Below are 18,581 nucleotides of genomic sequence, written 5' to 3' on the forward strand. Positions count from 1 at the left end.
TTGTAATAACTATGTTGTGGCTCAGAGGGGTACTTGACTGACTGGTGTGATCACTTTGTAAGGTCTGTAAATGTCTCATCACCATGTGATACAGCCGAAACTAATACATATCATGTTACGTATTAATATTATATACATTACAATGTTTATAATGTACACTGTATATGTATTAATATTGTACCTGTTATACGAGAGTACTGTAAACACACAGGTAAGCAGAAGGAAAAATCCCTGTGTCCGGTAGCCAGATAAAACACAGGATATCTAGTTAAATTCAGATTTCAGATAAACAACAAATAATTGCATGGGACCTGCTTGTTCTAAAAAATTATTCACAGTTCACCTTACATTCAAATGTAACTGATTTTTATTTGCTAAATCTGGCAAATCTATACCCATAACCTAGTTACACTCCAGTTAACATAATGAAGTGTATTTATACAGCTTCTTTTTTAAAAAAAGATCTTTTATTCATTTTTTAAATTTACCTTTAGAGAGAGGGGAGGGGAGGGAGAAAGAGAGGGAGAGAAACATTAATGTGTGGCTGCCTCTTGGATGCCCCTAACTGGGAACCTGGCCAGCAACCCAGGCATGTGCCCTGACTGGGAATCAAACCTGTGACCTTTTGCTTCAAAGGCCAGTGCTCAGTCCACAGAGCCACACCAGCCAGGCACACAGCTTCTTAAAAATTATCCCGATATGTACATTTTTACCAAAATAGAAGGAGTGGGCTCTGTAAGGTAGATTGTTTTGCAGCCCAATTTCTTCACTTAACAACACCCTGTGAACACCTTTCCATGACATCGAATGTTCTCTTACAGACCAGTTTTCCATGCGGACATGGAGCCAGACTTTTAGATATCTGGAAACCATCATAGTTTCCTTTTTTCTTTTTTTTTCCAGCACAAACGGCCCTGATTTCTCTCTGCTTCCCAGCACTTCACCAGCAGCTCCCTTTCCTCCACCCTCTGGCCTCTGTAGTGCCCGTAACAGGTGCAGGTCTGAATTCCGCAACGCCAGAGCGCAGCAAGCACGACGGATCCCGCTCGGCTCCGGAATCAGACTGCAGGGTCGAATGCCTTACCAGGTACTCCTGACTGTATAGCTGCATGGCCTTGGCCAGGGCCTGGAACTGTTCAGATGCAGCCTCCTTGATTGCAAAACGGGGCTGGTGGTCATGATGTTGTGAGGATTCCCCTTTTGCCCACTAGATGGCAACCTCTGCCTGGCCGAGAAACTTCCCTGCTTGTCAGTACAGTTTTGCCCTCGGAGAACATGCTCAGTGCTCAGACAACACAGGCAAAATAAATGCTGACTAAATGACGGATGCTTTCACACGAGAAGAAGGGGTGTGACTGTCCCCTTGGGGGAGATAGTGCAGCGCTGTTAGGATCTGTTCGAAGACAAACTAAGGCATATTAAAGAGTTTAAAAGTTTATTTGAGCAAAAATCAACTCGAACTGTGTAGCCCCAAACTGGAAGGGGGCAGGAGCCCTCAGCCAAGAGAAAGAGAGAAAGTGCTGAAGCAGAGAAAGGAAAATACAGGGTCCGGCAGCAGGCTTGCTTGAGTGCGGCGGGGACGCGAATGTCTCCCATGAGACGGACAGCAGTTTGAACATCTCACCCAAGATGTCTTACGGTGTGCTTGAGTGTGATCGTTTTATGTGACAGAATTACATACTTATGATTTTGTAATAAAAGCTTTGGCAATTTAAAAGGGGGCGTTACTTGTGCCGGACCCTGTATTTAACTGATTATAGCTTCAGGCCGAGTGGCTGCTGTGATTGGTTGTCTTTACGGTTTTGATTTTGCAACCCTGAGGCACTCGCAGGCTCAGACTGGGGTTCCCTCACAGGGGCCTCCACAGCCTTACAGCCACCTCAGTCTGATGGCTCCTTGTTTAATTGATGTCCCAGGTCTGACACGTGTCCTCAGCACACGCTCCCGAGCAGCCAGGCTGGCCCACTTGCCCTCTCCCCACAGAAGCCCAGCTCCCCACACTTCTGCTCATTCGTTTCAGTCCACAGTGCCCCGCGCTCCTTCTGCAGCAGGGAAGGTGAGTCTCCACTGCCTGGGAGCCAGGGCGGGATGGGGGAAAGGGTGGGCTTCAGGTCACACTTGAATCCTTACTCTGCCACTTCCTGGCTATATGACCTTGGGTAGTTTCTTCTTGCTGTAAGTTACCACGCACACAGCAGCTTAAAACAACGCGAATTTGCTCTCTCACAGCCCCGTAGGCTGGAAGCACGACACAGCTCTTGCAGGGCTCAGAGCAGCATGCTGGCAGAGCTGTGCTCCTTTCTGAAGGCTCAACGTGAAAATCCTTTCGGCTGCAGACTGAATGTTTGTGTCTCCCCAAATTCGCCTGCATGCTGACTCCTAGTCCCAATGTGAAGTAGGCCCTTGGAGAGGTGATTCAGTCAGGGAGGTGGGGCTCTCATGCATGGGATTAGTGCCCTTATAGAAGAGACCTCACACAGATCCCTTGTCCTTCCGCCATGTGAAGACACAGGAAGGACAGGGCTGTCTGAGAGATGCAGGAAGCAGGCCCTCACCAGCACCTTGATCTTGGACTTCCAGACTTCAGAACTGTGAGAACTGTTTTGTTGCGTTGTGTTGTAACTTTCCTGGGGGTCTTTCCTGGCACTTTGACAGGCCCCCGGTGCTCTGTGAGATAATAAGAAATATCTCTTAGCCTCTGCCCACGGTTCCTGGCACAGGGCTCCTGAAACCCTTGTAATTTCCGAAGTGATAAGAGCACTGGGAGCATCTTTTGTTCTGTGTTTGGTCTTTGACCCTGGTTCCTGACACACAGCTCCTAACCCCCCTGGAATTTCCTGGATGATAGAAGTGTCTTTTGTCCTAATAAGGTCACCCTGGGGAAGGGGTCTCCTGGATGGTTCCTGGATGGGGGCTGGTCACCAGAAAGACCGAAAGATGACAAGAAGCTTAGAATTTTCAGCTACACCCCCATCCTCTAGAGACAGGCTGGCAGTGGGGTTAATAATTGATCACATCTGCATGAGGAAGCTTCCGTGAAGATCCCTTCCAGGTTGGCGAACTCAGGTGCGGGTAGAGCGCTGCACCCAGAGAGGGCACAGAAGCTCCGAGCCCCTGGGCACATGCCCTGCCTTACTCTTCTTTTCTATCTGGTTGTTCATCTGTATTTTGTATCATATGCTTTTAACGTAAACTGGGAAACAGTAAGTAAACTGTTTTCCTGAGTTCTATGAGCTACTCTAGCAAATTAATCAAACCGGAGGAGGGGGTCATGGGAACCTCCAGATGGGTCAGAACCGCAGGTGGACTGTGACTGGGGAGTGGGCAGTCTTGTGGGACTGAGCCCTTAACCTGTGGGACCTGACACTTTCTCCAGGTAGGTAGTGTTGGAACTGAGTTAAATCGTGGGACATCCAGAGTTGTTAGCAATGACGTGTGAGTAGGAAGGGAGAGACACAGGATGGGAAGACTGGGTTTTCAAAAGCATACCCATGGAAAGGGAAACTGAGGGACACCCCACACCCCAAACTGCCTCCTGCAGCCCCATCTGTTTACAATAGCCTGGGACTCTGGCTCCAGATCACCCAGAGGACAGTGGGGCTGAGCCTGGGGAGGCCCTGTCTCCTGGGCTGCGGCCATCTAGAATCAGCCTCTGCAGTCCTCCCTGCTGGTCACATGTTCCAGGTGCTGTGAGCATCCCGGCCCACTGCTTTTTAAATGCCCTGGTTCCACAAAAATCTGTTTTACTTGGAGATGTAGGCATAGGAGTCCAACCATGGGCCAAAAGGATTTGTCCTCTTGACACCAAGGACATACAAAATGGTAGAGAAACTACACAGGCCTGACGTTACACCAGCACCCAAAAGCAACTTCCTTGTCTATGTTGGAAAATTTCCAAGGAATAGAGAGCACAGAGACTCTTAGTGGCAACAGGACTCAGAGGTAGGGCGCAGGGGGGCTATTGTGACATGCTCCAGGGAAGGGCAGCTTTACCCTTGGCTAAGGAAGGCCCAGCCCAGAGGTGCAAGGGAGACGGGCGGACATGGAGCCTAGGGGGCAGCCCTCCCAGGCTCCGCAGGACCGTAAGGCCGAGCCGCAGCAACAGGCTCCTGCCCAGACCATCGAGGGTCGCGGCCAGGTGCTGCTGCTGGGCGGGTTCTGGCAGCAGGATGAGCCGTGCCTGACCCTGCAGGACATTCTGGAGCAGACCCCAACCAATAGGCCCGCCGGTCCTTCCTCCACCCAAGCCACAAGCGGTCACAGCAGCTCCAACAACCGCTCCAGGCTGCGTCGCAAGCGCTCGGGCGACAGGTCTTCGAATGGCGCCGACTGCCCAGCCGCCAAGTCCAAACGCTCCACCCAGAAGCTGCCGGATGACAAGCTCAGGGATGAGGACCCGCGCGAGAGTGAGCCAGAGGCAGCTCGGGCTTCGCCCCGGGCCCCCGGGTCCGCGACAGCAGAGGATCCGGCGTCTGGATGCCGGGACTCGCCGCAGCCTCCGGAGCCACCCGAGGCCGGCGCGCCGCTGCTCCTGGTACTGTGCCGCGTGTCCGCGCTGCGCTCGCAGCTCCCGCGGCTGCAGCTGCTCCTGCAGCAGGTGCACGCCCGGCACCGCGGCCTGCCCGCCGCGCTGGTCGGGATCGTGGTGCAGCCTCGGCGGGACGAGGAGGCTGAGGCGCGTCGCCTCATGGAAACCCTGTTGTGCAGCGCCTTCGCGCCGCACAGCTCCTCTGTGGAGGTGCACACGGCCGTGTTCAGCCCCAGCCGCCCCGAGGGTACCCTGGACGTCCAGCGCGCCGCCAACGGAGCGCACAATGTCCCGGCGCAAGGCTGCGTCCACCTAGTGGATCGACAGACTCAGACGGATGGTGAGGGGCCCGAAGGCGAGGGGTGGGGACGCCAGGCTGCCGCGGGCGTCTCCAGGGGGCACAGTTCAAATACGGAGGGAGGCCTGTGCCCTGACCCTGCTGGTCAGAGTGGAGGACAGGTTCCTGATGTCACGGTCCCTCTCCTAGCGTTTCCACTTATGCCGTCTGAGTAAAGATGAACTAGATTTGTCCCCAAGGGTGCTCACTGGGCAATTTGGGGCCAAGGGTGTTCGAATTCACTTAATTTCTGCGGAGCCCCTTGCCCCCTTGCTCACTGCTGGGAACCAGCCCTCCTGAGGTACAGATTTGGGAGTTGGCAGGCCCCAGACCCGACCCTCCTCTCCAAGGCCTCTCATTCCTTGCTAGGTTCTTCAGTCTCCTCCAAAGGAACCGTAATTCCAATCAAAGCAAGCCTCGTGTGTGCCAGGCACTGTTCTAAGGGGTTCTCACATCCATCGAACCCTCACAACAGCCCTCTCAGGAAGGTAGATGCTGTTTTAGAGCAGGCGGCTGACTGCCTGATGCTTCTTCACGGCCCCTGAGACCTTTCCTATCGAAGAATGCGGGTCACCCCAGACAGTTAATCTGGGGGTCTAAGGGTCCAGGGCAGTGGGCTCTTAAATGAACACACAGTGCCCTCCGTCTCCGGAAGCCCCTCCAGGGCAGCGTCCAGGAAGAAGGCAGAACTCTGTGTGGGGTAGTCCAAAGCCAGGTGACTAGGGGCTCTGCCACTCTTCTGTTGGTGACCAGAGCAAGTGTCCCCTCCGTGGATAGTTGCCCCCCGACATGTGGGGGCCAAGAGCCAGCCGGCGTCTGAGGTGACATTGAGTTCTAAGATGCTAGCTTTAGGACAAATGTTGACACACTTGTTCTAGGTGCCCAGGAGGGACCAAGAGGGCCAGGACCACGAGGGACAGCCCGGTCAGGACTCTATGCTGATGGCCTAGCTTTGCCTCCCCTTACACTCATTCTACTCACTCTCCAAAAGGGTCCACAAGACTTCCCCATGGTTGCCATGCCCGGTTGGGAAAGCCCTTGACTATGGGCTGTTCCAGCCGTGGTCCTCAGCCAAGGCCAGGATCCCCCAGGCCGTCTTTGACACCCACCCTGTTGTCAACAGTTTCCCGCTTTCTTCGTCTGCTTTCTTTTTTATTTAACTTTTATTTTATTTTTTTTAATTTTTTAAATATATTTTATTGATTATGCTATTACAGTTGTCCCACCCCACTCCCTCACTTTATTCCTCTCTGCCCTGCATCCCCCTTCCCACCGGTAGCCCCCCAACCTTAGTTCATGTCCATGGATTGTACATATAAGTTCTTTGGCTTCTACATTTCTTATATTATTCTTAACCTCCTCCTGTCTATTTTGTACCTACCATTTATCCTATTTATTCCCTGTACCTTTTCACCCATTCCCTTCCTTCCCCTCCCCACTGATAACCTTCACGTGATCTCCATTTCTGTGATTCTGTTCCTGTTCTAGTTGTTTGGATAGTTCATTTTTGGTTTTGTTTTTTTAGGTTTGGTTGTTGATAGTTGTTGTCATTTTACTGTTCATATATTTCATCATCTTTTTCTTAGATAATTCCCTTTAACATTTCATATAATAAGGGCTGGGTGATGATGAACTCCTTTAACTTGACCTTATGTGGGAAGCACCTTATCTGCCCTTCCATTCTAAATGATAGCTTTGCTGGATAGAGTCATCTTGGATGTAGGTCCTTGCCTTTCATGACTTGGAATACTTCTTTCCAGCCCCTTCTTGCCTGCAAGGTTTCTTTTGAGAAATCAGCTGATAGTCTAATGGGAACTCCTTTGTAGGTAACTCGCTCCTTTCCTCTTGCTGCTTGTAAGATTCTCTCCTTCTCTTTAATCTTGGGTAAGGTAATTATGATGTGCCTTGGTGTGTGCTTCCTTGGGCCCAACCTCTTTGGGACTCTCTGAGCTTCTTGGACTTCCTGGAAGTCAATTTCCTCTGCCAGATTGGGGAAGTTCTCTTGCATTATTTTATCAAATAGGCTTTCAATTTCTTGCTCTTCCTCTTCTCCTTCTGGCACCCCTATGATTTGGATATTGGAATGTTTAAAGTTGTCCTGGAAGTTCCTAATCCTCTCCTCATTTTTTTGAATTCCTTTTTCTTCATTCTGTTTTAGTTGAATGTTTATTTCTTCTTTCTGGTCCAAACCATTGATATGAGTCCCAGTTTCCCTCCCATCACTGTTGGTTCCCCGTACATTTTCCTTTATTTCACTTTTTATAGCCTTCACTTTTTCTTCTATTCTGCAATCATATTCAACCAATTCTGTGAGCATCCCGAACTGTGTTTTGAACTGTGCATCTGATAGGTTGGCTATCTCTTCTTTGCTTAGTTGTATTTTTTCTGGAGCTTTGATCTGTTCTCTCATTTGGGCCTTTTTTTTTTTTTTTTTTTTTTTTTGTCTCGCACCTATTGTGTAGTAAGGGGTGGAGCCTTAGGTATTCGCCAGGGTGGGGCAACCCTTGTTGCTGCACTGTGACGCTGTATGCAGAGGAGTGGTCCAAGAGGGAACAATGCCGCTTGCTCTGCTCTCTGCCCATTTCAGTCACTTCCCCCCCTACCCACAAGCAAATTGGGCCCTTCTGGTGTTGGTTCCCAGTGGGTGGATTTGTGTGCGTTCTAGGACCCTGTGCGTACCTCCGACAGACTCTCCTGCGAGGCTGGGAGTTTCTTCTGCTGCCTCAACCCCCACAGCTGTTTTCAGTCAGAGGCTTTGAGGCTTTATTTCCCCATGCTGGAGCCCTGGGTGTGCTGTCTGTCTCGCTTCCCTGTTGTTCCTCCGGAACAACACGCAAATGTGGGACCGCCAGGTCCGCCAGCCGCACGCAGCCTTGCCACACGCCCTCTTCCTTGGCTGCCCATCTCCGCACCTCCTACAGGTCTGGGTGAGTGTTTATTCTTTATCTCATTGGTTGTCGGACTTCCATACAATTCAATTTTCTGTCAGTTCTGGTTGTTTTTTATTTTTAAATTTGTTGTTGTCCTTCTTTTGGTTGTGCAAGGTGGCACTGTGTGTCTACTTACTTCTGCTTTGTCTTTGTCACTCCCTCACCTTCAAGCAGCTTACGCTGAGCCCTTTCTCCAGACTTTTGGCTCTTCATGGTCTCCAGTCTGGGAGTGGGGACCACAAGAGAAGGCAAAGGTGGAAGCCTTTCTCACACCGGGCAGAATGTGATCTGGGCTCAGAGAGGGAGACATGGCTTCCAGTTGGAGATCTTGAGAAAGGCTTTATGAGTGGATGGGTCTCCTGGAGATGGATCTGGATGGCAGAGGGGGAGAGGGGCAGGATGCAGGGGGAAGGGCGTCCACAAATGCAGAGGAGTGAGGCGTGTTCACCAGACTTCTGGTGCTCGTGGCAGGCTAGAGCCAGACGTGGGTGGAATAGACCTGGGACAGTGGGCTGTGACTTTGACAGAGGAGTCAGACCTCAGGCTAGGAAACTGTGCTCCAGCCCGAAGGCAGAGGGCGTGGAAGATGTTCTAGCAAAGAACTGTGACTGTGCCACTCTTCCCTGTCCTTCTGGCCCTCCCTGTTTCTCCACAAGTCCCCCCCACACACACACACACATCTCGGGACCATCCTCACTAAAGAACCCACACATATTTTCTCCACTGCCATAGAAAAACTCCACTCCTCCCAAAGCCTGACCCTCTGTGTTCCCTCCATTGCTCTCCTGGGGAGCAGGGACCTGTGTTCTGTGCCTGCCCTTGGTGTGAAATGGAATACGGAATGCTCCTTTCATTCGTACCAGGACACCCATTCACGTGTGTCTGCACCTATTTAATTCACTTAAACAGTGGTTCTCAGCCAGGGGCGACTCTCTCTCCTCTCCTCTCCTCTCTTCTTGCTCTCTCTCTCTCTCTCTCTCTCTCTCTCATTCTCTCTCTCTCACACACACTTTGATATTTACCAGTGTCTGTAGATATTGTTGATTTCACAACTTGGAAGGAGAAGTAGTTGCTACTGGCATCTTGTGGGCAGAGGCCAAGGATGCTGCTACCTTCCTACAATGCACCACCCAGCCCACAACAAAGAATGGTCTGGCTCCAACACCAGTGGCCCTGAGGATGAGAAACCCTGATTTACACCAGGTTGTGTACCTCAGTGAAAAGCCCACTGGTGCCTGAAAATCAAGTTTTGCAGAGATAAATGCCTTAGGAGGTGTGACCTGCCTGCCAAATATGGACAGGGGTCCTGACCAGGTCCGAGTCTCTCTGATTCTAAAGTGAGTCCCACCCTGGCTGGTGTGGCTCAGCCGATTGTGCGCTGGCCTATGAACCAAAGGGTTGGTGGTTCGATTCCCAGTCAGGGCACATGCCTGGGTTGCAGGCCAGGTCCCCAGTAAGGGGCATGTGAGAGGCAACCACACATTGATGTTTCCCTCCCTTTCTCCCTCCCTTCCCCTCTGTCTAAAAATAAAAAATAAATAAATAAAATCTTTAAGAAGATAAATAAAATGAGTCCCCCGAGGAAGCCATTGCTCTTGACTTTAGGGAGTTACCACCTTTTTGTAGCCTCCCTTGCTCCCTGAGCCTCCTCCCCACTCAGGCTCAACCAAATTCAACCCAACTTTGCTGATCTGAGCTTCCTTTCACCCCTCATCCTTCATGCCTTCTTTTCCTTCAATCCTCTCACTCAAGGTATTTTTTTAAGTCATTAGTTTTAAGGCCAATATAATTATCTGATTCCCTGTTGCCTTCTGGAGTCGAAAAAAGAGCCCCAAACAGGAATTTAGCCCCTTCAATCCCGCCCAACCCTGTTCCCTCCAGCTGGGGGACTTTGGAAAAGTAACTTAACTTTGAACCTTAATTTCTCCTCTGCAGAAAGAGGATCACAAGGTCTTTTCAGGCTCTGGAATCACTAAAACATTGCCTGTCATCTGACAGCTCTCACCGGGTCTGGCCTTGCGTGGGGACTCCTCCTCACCAGATCTACCCTAGACCTTATCCTGAGGCGGGAGTGGGACCCCCCAGAGGCCAGGGGTTAATGGGAGAATACTCACCCACCTCATGCTGTGTCCGTGGCGGAAGTAGAGTCTTCTAATGTGAACACATTTTATGTTGGAGTCAAATGTGAAGTTTAAGGTTGTCTCTTAAAAGTGCTTTTTTCTCTCCCAGCCTAAAAGGAAAATCACACTGTTAACTTCGAGAAAGATTCATAGCCTCCTAATTGACTTGACAAGTTTGGCATTTGAAAGGTAGTCTGTTGTGGCTGGCGCAATGAGTTCGAGAAAAATGTGGGTTTCCAAACAGCTGTTATGTGGTTAGGAGGAATTCTTTTGTCAAATGCTAGGGTTCTTATCAAAGTTGGAGACCCCGCCCCAGTCCCTTCCCACAATGGGGGAGGGAAAGTTTTGGAAGAAGAGGGGAGCTATTTTATGTAAAGTAATCTAGGGGGACCGTGGAGAAGGTAGGAGGCCGTGGGCTTTCCATGGTCCCTCAAATCTTCAGTAAAGTTACCTAAAACACAGAATGCATAGGGAAGTCGTTTTGGGGGTTTGTTTTTTGGTATTTGGTCTTTTGGTATGTGGACACCAGGGACAGAGCTGAGCATCACGGCCAGGGTGTCTGAGAGCAGGTGGCAACACAGGCGCCCGGGAACACACCAGCAGAGGGCCTGAAGGAGGCCCTCGGGTCGCAGAATCATAGGCTCCAGGTTGTCACAGGCCCAACAGCCAGGCTTAGCCCAAGTCCATGAGGACTCTGGCAGCTGCCCTCTGCCCCTCCCAGTAGCTAGGGAAGGGGGAGGACAGCAGGCTGGTGTCAGCAGAGAAGACTGTCCCCAGGGCACTGCCATGGGAGTCACCCTGGCTTTTGTGACCTCACAGGAGGGGTGTGGGTGACCTTTCTTTGTGGTGCCTGGGTCCAGCCCAAGACCAAAGTGTTCCGCCAGGGCAGGGGCAAACGGCCCCTCCAGGAGGGAGCCGGGCAATTAGGCAGCTCCATGTAGGTCCACGTTTAGGTCGGGAGGACCCACCATGAAGAAGGGCAAAAAGAAGAAGGCAGAGTCCAGACGCCGCGGCTCCACTTCACAGCACAGTAGCTCTGACTCCTGCCCCCAGCAGCAGCAGCAGCCCAGCTCCGACTCCCCCTGCCAGCAGCAGCCCAGCTCGGGGTCCACCCCCCAGCAGCAGCCCAACTCGGGGTCCACCCCACAGCAACAGCCCAGCTCAGGGTCCACCCCACAGCAGCCTGTGTCCCAGGCCCTCGCAATTCCTGAAGTCAGGCGGTCAGCTCAGGGCCTGCTGTCTCAGAGCACTGGCACAAAAGCATCCCCTGGATCCAAGAAAACAGGTGGGCAGGTTTCTAGCTCAACAGTCTAGCCTTTCTGCTGCTGGAGTCCCAGGGTTATTACGCCAGAAGCCGGTTTTTACAGGGTAGTGATGCACGGTTAACGTGTATTCTGTAACTGTGCTTGTGGAGCGTGAGGGTATTTTTTGGTTTTGTTTTTACCTAAGAGACCAGGATTCCTGGGTGTTCTCATTCCTTACCAAGCTCAATCTCAGTGAAGAAGGCAGCCACGCATACATATTAACATTTAACGTGGCTCAGTGGGAACACTCTCTCGTTAGGAGTCAGGTGCCAAGTGGCCGCTCAAAAATGAACACCAAGGATGCATCGATAGAATTATACGGTTCAGGACAAGGGAGGTGGTCATACTGCTTTATTCTGTCCTCATCAGCCTGTCCTCGTATGCCAGAAAAGATGCTTACGATCTAATCCAAAGAAGACATTCCAGTTGATGGGGGATGAGAGAAGTAGGGGGAGGCAAGAGCCGTTCGGTGTTTGAGATTTGGTGGAAGGAGTTGGAGGAAATCTGTCTGTAAGATGGAAGATAGGAGTAGACTTTTTCCATGTTGTCCTCAGATGTCTGACTGAGGGCCCATGGACAGGGTTGCCAGTAAAACACAGGGCACCCAGTTATATTTGAATTTCAGATAAACAACACATGATTTTTAAAACATTTTAGTATAAGTGTGTCCCAAATATTGTGTGGGCATCCTGCGTTTTCAGATGCTAACTCTGGCAACCTTACCTATGGAACACAGAGGCAGATTTCTCTGCTCAACATTAAAACATCTCCAACAATTAGTTCTTTCTGAGGATGGAATGGCCATCCAGGAAAAGTGGTCCCCCATCTCCCTGGGTAGCCAAAGTCAGGGGCGGGGAGAGGGAATTCAAGGGGAGTCCAGGAGGTGGGCTGGTTGACATCACTACTACTACTAACAATGGTAACAGCTAAGTGACACCTACACCAGGCATTTCCTGTGCACCCAGCACTCAGCTCAGCCATCTGTGTTAATTTTCTCACTTCACGGTCTTATAAAGGGCACACTGGTATCATCACCTCCATTTTATAGATGAGGAAAGTGGGGCGCAAACAAATCGAGCAGCTTGCTCTCAAGCAGGCACTGGCTGCCCTGCAGGAACCTCAGTGTGTTCTGACCCCAGAATCCTCGCTCTGAACTGCCGCCCTCACCTTCTGACCCCAAGAGGTCTGATGGTCTCCCCTGGAGGAAGAACAACCTTCTCTGAGCTTCTCCTGGGTCTGCCGGGAGCCAGTGCCCATGGCTACGTGGTCCCGAGCAGGCCACACTCCCCAGGCCACAGCCTCTCCCTCTGGGATGGTGTGGACAATAAAGGCCATAAGAGGTGTGAGCGTGTCCAAGATATCGCCATGTCACGGTATTTCTGTGGCCAGGAATTGATCTCTTCTTAACATCTGGAAATGGTCTCGAGCGCTACACTCTAAATGGCGTATGTTCTGATCATCGACCACTGAGCAAAACATATCTGGAGTGTGGCCTTTGGAACCGATACCTGTAGAATGCAGAACTTTCCATTCCCAAATCTTTAACTGAAGGCACATGACTCACCCTCAGGGAGGAGCTCTGCATATTGAGGAGGCAAAGCAGGACATGGTGGTGGCTCTTCAGTGGTGACAATGGACACCTACCCTTCTTCTGCCAAAGGCACATCCTCCTTTTGAGCCACAGTGGGAGGCAATGCTGGCAGTAAGGGGGGGGGCCTTTAAAGGATGCCACCTTCTGAAGTCCAAATCTTGTGTGTACAGGAAGTATTGTCACTCAGGAAAACACATGTCTTCCACGGGAATGACTACGTTCTACCATCCAAAGGCGGGCAATGGCGAGGGTGGGTGAGGCTGTGGAGATCCCGGAAGCTTCATGCCCTGCTAGAGGGGATGTAGACAGGTGCCGCTGCTGTGGAAAACTCTGGCAGTTCCTCAAAGGGTGAGCCATGAAGTTACCCTAGGACCCTGAAATTCTACTCTTGGGCATATATCCAAGGAAATTAACAGCATCCGTCCGCACAAAAACTTGTACAGGAAGGTTCACAGCAGCGTTATTCACGAGAGCCAAAAAGTGAAGACTACCCCTTGTCCACCAGCTGACGAGGAAGGGATCAGCGGTGGGTGGTACAGCCCCACCAGGGAACACACTGGGCGACAGAGGTGACATGCTGATCCTGCTACCACATGGATGGACCTCAGAGACATCGGGCCAAGTGGGGGAAGCCCGTCCCCCCAAAAGCCCACACATCGATGATCTCATTTCTGAACTGCCCAGAACAGGCAAATCCATCGCCAGGAACTGGGAAGATGGGGAACAGGCAGTGACTGCCAGCGCGTTCGGAGTAGCTTTGGTGGGAAGTGAAAATATTCTGGAATTAGTGATGATGGTTGCACACCATCGTGAGTGCACTACAAAACCACTGAACGTGGGAATTACATGTCCATTTCAAAAAAAATTTAACTGAAAACAGAACAAAGAAAACGTCTTGCCTTTAGCATCTCTTCCTTCCGCAGTCCAGGAAAAGCCTCCACCTGGGCAGATCTAAGCAAGAAGGTGTGCTGAGTTTGCCAAAGCTGATCATGGGCTTCATGCGGCCTTGGTTGGAAGAACCTACAGTCCCGTCAGGAAGCCAGGACCCAAGTAGCTGCAAGGGGAGGGAATTCTGCACCATCTCGGAGTTCCGCTGGGACCCACTGCACAGGAGGACAAATGGAGATAAGTCTGGGAAAGTATTTCCAGGCGTGTACACTCGAGCAGTGGGCGTCTTCTGGATGAACCAGTGAACCCCACAGAAATGCAACGTGGCAGCTCCAGGTGCGGGGATCGGTTGCAGCACCACCTCTGGGGGTGGGCAGGCATCTGCTGCCACTTCCCTCAAATTCCCTGGAGAAAGCACTGAACAAGAGTTAGAAATCCCGAGCGGAGGCCCACTTCTTCCATCCACTCGCTCTAAGGCACCTCCTTATATTCCCCGAGCCTCAGTTTCCTCGTTCGTAAGCGGAGAGTGACAACATCCCACTTCACAGGATTGTTGGGGCAGTGAAATGAGCTGGGGGTGATGGGCGGTGCAGCGCAGCGGACAGGTGTAAGCCGGTGGTGCATCGTTGTTCTGATCATCCCCGGGCAGCAGCAGTCTATAAAACCACCCGTTTCCCACACAGTTCGTTTTTCTCTGGTGTCGTCCAGGCTCTGCCCCACCTCCAGGGGCAGCTGGGCCCCTCATCTCTCTCCTTTTCCGTCCACCAGGGACTCCGACGCGGCCAGTCCCGCGCCCCTTCTGTTCCTGCACCACTTGCCCCGGCAGCTCTGCTTGCTGGCGTCGTCTGGGCCTGTGCCACAGCCGCATCTTCGATGTCCTTCTGCCTCGGGCCTGGCCGACCATGCCAGGGAGAGGAATCCCAAGCCTCCTCACCTTCTACAGGTTCTGGAGCACACGCAGGGCTGGGCCTTCGGGGCGGACGGTTCCCAGGGACAGGCTCTTCCGGGGCCCAGCCTGTAGTACAGTCGCAAGTAACTCCCTCTGCAGACTCCTAGGCCAAAAGGAGAACCTCTACCCCACACCCCAGGTGGCCACAGCCTAGGCTTTGGCATGGCCCTTTCTGAGCAGACCCTCCCCGCCAGGGTGCCCCACCTGCACAGACCACTGCTGATTTTCTTCCTTACCGGGGGGAAACACTGCTTCGTCGGGGGGTTCATTTTTCTCTTCCCCATAGGCACCCTCCTTTCTCAGGCACACCCATCACAGCCCTTCATAAATGCCACATCACTCAGGCGATTCAGAATTGAACGCTCTGTGTGGCTGTCGGCCTCCTCCCATGGCCCATACCACAGCCAAGAGCTTGAGGTTCTTGACCTGCCTATGAATTTCCCCTGGAATTGTCACAAATGCTGATTGTAACTCACATGCCCCCTTGGTAATAGCAAGACCTCCACCCTGTGCAGAGGGTCTCTGGTATTTCTAGCAGCCCCCCTAGGAAACAATGCCCCCAGGCTGGTCTGTCCATGGCAGGGCAGCCCCCACCCACGGCATCATCCATAGTATCCGCGCTTCTCTCCCTCTTCCTGGAAACCACCAGGTGGAACCTTTTCCAGGGTGCCAGGCTATGTGCCAGGGCTGGGAGAGGGACCTCCGCCCACCCCCAGCTCCAGGCCCAGAGCAGCTCTGCCTGTACTTAGGTCTCACCAATGTCTGTAAAGAAGCTTTCCACTTGGGAAACTCATACCCCAACCCAAGAACAGAGCCCACCCATCCCCCACCTTCCTCCTACCCTTCTTCACAGCCCCTTCCCCACCAGATCCCCTCTCCCGTCCATCCTCGCAAAGCACCACCTCTTACCCCTATGAAGAGAAACAAATAAATACCCAGGCATGTTGGAAGAACATGCCTAGCCCTAAAAATACTCTACAACCTGGGAAGTGGGTCAGGAAGGACCTGCCCTCCACTCATTATTAACCGTCCTCCCACACACTTAGCATTTCTGTCCATTCAGTGCCAAGCTGTGTCACAGGTTCATGTCCCTTTAAACCCAACAGGTAGGAAAACCTAATCTTCATGAGATGCTAGGTACTAGGAGGGAAACCAGAATGGGGAACTTTGCCCTTAAAGACTATACAGTCTGCATGGTGGGCGAAGACGTGTCCATTTAGAAACTAAGATGCGAGCCAGGGGACCCATGTCCTACAGCAGAGGTTCAAAGAGCTTCAGAAGAAGAGGGTGCTCACTCCTGCCCCAGGGGGCTGTGTCACGTCAGCCATGTCTAGAAGGATCCAAGGATCCTCTGTGGCTTATTTTAAAGGGAGAGCATTCTAGATGGAGGAGGAGACGAAAGCAAGGCTCGGAATTAGGGAAGTGCGGGGAAGGGGCAGGGATCCAGTCTGGCTGGGGAAGATGCGTTCTGTTCAGATTTGAGCTCCTGCTGCCATAACCTCTCCCTTTCTCCGTAGAGTGGGATGTTGGCTCTTGGCTTAAAATAGCCACTCACATTAAATAGAAACCGCTACTGTAATAAGGTTTTTATCAAAGTGGATATTACATTTGTGGAAGCCTTTCTCATAATTATTACCGAACTCGCACACTGTCCTCGTCCTGTGGAGGGTGTGTGTTTCCTCAGAGTCTTCATTCCGGGTGGAGCTCCGCCACAGAGACTCCTTCACAGGGTTGCTGTGAGACTTGGGGAGACATGGGGTGTGAGGTGTTTAGCACAGAGCCTGGCACACAGTGGCCTTGCCCGCCTTCATGACCTGGCTCCCCGAAAGTCCAGAGCCGGTGTCCCAGACCAGCCCATCCTCAGGCCCTGGGAGTCCCGTGGTAGGGTTTGATTGGAAGGGGTGGGGGGCACTCTGTCCCCTAGAGAGGAGGGTCGGTAGGAGGGACATGGTATTCCTGCAATCCTGAGGGAACCCCACAATTTTCCCGTCCCTGTAGACAGGCCCAACTTCCCCCAACCAGTGGGCTTTCCACTTTGCTTTACAGAAGACCTGCAAGAAAGCACTCCAGTCATCGTAATTCACGTGCTCCAAGCTCTCGGGACTGTGGCTGTGGCTCTGGGGGCCTTGGGAGCCGCCTACCACATCATTGAATCCTTGTGAACAAACCCCCGGCTCACGGTCCAGCAGGTATGTGGGCCCCCTTCGTGCCCACAGCCTTTTTTGCAGAAGTCCTCAGCCCCAGCGACTTGCCAGCCCTACCTGCAGGGCTGATGGGGTGTCTGTCCCTTCTCTGAAGGGGGAGATCTTTGTAGGGGACCACACCCGCAGCCTCTCATGGGTGGCTTGAGAATGGAGTGAGTCCTTCCTGGAAGCATGTCTCTCTCAAGCAGCCCTGGTTGCTCTTGGACAATTCTAGGCCCATTACTGGGATTGTCAGAACAGAGTTCCCCACACCCCAGTGGCCTGGAATGGTTCCCCTACTCACGGACACCAGACGGGAGGAAATGGAAAAGGTGAGGACAGATGTTCCTACCCATCTTAGGGCCTTTCCTTGGAATTTCCTTCCTGCCTAGAAAGCTTTTCCCCTTTCCCAGCATTTCAGGTCCTGCCTATCCTGCATGGCCTAGTCCTCTTTCCTCCATAAAGCCTTCCTCCCCCACGGCACCTCCAGTGACTCCTCCCACCTGGCCAACCGCTGTTTCTCCAGCCTAGGCCACCCTGTGTAGTGGATGATTGTTTTGGATGTATGTTGCCCATCTCCACAACCGTACTACAAGATCTGTGAGGGCAGGGAGCATGCCTCACACAGCATCTTCAAACCTCCCCTGTCTCGGGCTGGGCTCCCTAGAAGCAGAGCCTGAGACAGGGATTCGAGTGCACTGGATTTATTGAGAAAAAAGTGGTTGAGGGAGGGAAGAGAGGTCAAGGGAAGGAGCAGAGCAAAGACCAGGTCAGCTGATGTCCAGCTTCAGCCCGATGCCACAGGGGCTCTGAATTATACTGCAGAATGGTCTCACCTTGAAGCAAGAGGGTTGGCCTTTTTGCGCCCCTCTGTCACTCAGCATTGGCAATAGGAGTGGGGGTAGGGAGTGCCTATCTTTGTGGAAAAGTGCTCCCATTTGGCTGAGGACAAGTCTCTGGGGAAAGGGGCAGCTCTGAGTCCTTAGCAGCCAACATTCACAACTCAAGGGAGCTGAACAAAGAATGCTCCAGCCCAGAAAGGGGATCTGGGCAGGCACCAAGATTGCCCACAATTGTCCCCATTGTCAAGTCCACCCACAGTGAGTGCCTCATAAGTGACAATGGGGGAAGTGAGGGGATAATGGCAGCCTTTCAACCACCCCCAGACCACCACCAGCCACAGAGGTGGACAGGGAGTGGCCCCAGGAGGGCACGCGGTGGGAGCAAATGCACAGAGTGCCTCAAAAGCCCAACCCAGAAAATAAACTCCAGTGGGAGCTCAGCACCTGCTCCAGGGCTCCACTGCCTGATCAAGGGACATGCACGGAGGAAAGAGGAGGAGCTCCTGAAGCTTCACGAAATACACAGCCGGTGGGGGCCTCAGTTTCCTATCTGTAAATAAGGAAGATCACAGTGCCTTCTAGTGCGAAGAAGGTTCTTGAAGGACAGAGCTGGCCAGCTCCTGGTTCTAGTTGTGGTCATCACTGTGGCGGAGGTGGCAAGGCACTGCCTTTGGAGTCAGAGATGTAGGTTCTGTCAGGACTCTGCCCCTGGTAGCTGGGTGTCAGGGGACACTGTGAGAGCCGGCATCAGTTCTAAAGAGGGAGAAGAAGCACCTTCCGAGGGCAGTGGTTGTGAGGAGTGAGTGAGGGGCTGTGCAGGCATGCGGGGCCTGGTCACAGGGACTGGGTGGACAGTGGCAGCTGCCAATGTGAAGAATGCACTTGAGCTAAAGCGTTTTGTTCTGGAGT

The 18,581-nt window shown here is 52.3% G+C and overlaps 1 protein-coding gene across 1 annotated transcript; it reads left to right on the forward strand.

Annotated features, from left to right (window-relative positions):
- The first annotated feature begins 10,884 nt into the window (after positions 1–10,884).
- On the forward strand, positions 10,885–16,799 carry SPATA3 (spermatogenesis associated 3). Its single transcript, XM_053919417.1, has 3 exons — positions 10,885–11,200; positions 14,467–14,641; positions 16,694–16,799. Exons 1-3 carry the CDS (start codon positions 10,885–10,887, stop codon positions 16,797–16,799), a joined length of 597 nt encoding a protein of 198 aa, XP_053775392.1.
- The last annotated feature ends 1,782 nt before the right edge of the window (positions 16,800–18,581 follow it).

This window comes from Desmodus rotundus, chromosome 2 (genome assembly GCF_022682495.2).
Source record: "Desmodus rotundus isolate HL8 chromosome 2, HLdesRot8A.1, whole genome shotgun sequence".
In the NCBI taxonomy this organism is placed as follows: domain Eukaryota; kingdom Metazoa; phylum Chordata; class Mammalia; order Chiroptera; family Phyllostomidae; genus Desmodus; species Desmodus rotundus.

Bases quoted from the DNA above. Each gene is read 5' to 3' on its own strand.
- SPATA3 (XM_053919417.1), top strand. From the start codon at position 10,885: ATGAAGAAGGGCAAAAAGAAGAAGGCAGAGTCCAGACGCCGCGGCTCC. The intron at 11,201-14,466 runs GTGGGCAGGTTT...TCCGTCCACCAG, and splicing joins CCCTGGATCCAAGAAAACAG to GGACTCCGACGCGGCCAGTC. The intron at 14,642-16,693 runs GTTCTGGAGCAC...TTTGCTTTACAG, and splicing joins AGCCTCCTCACCTTCTACAG to AAGACCTGCAAGAAAGCACT.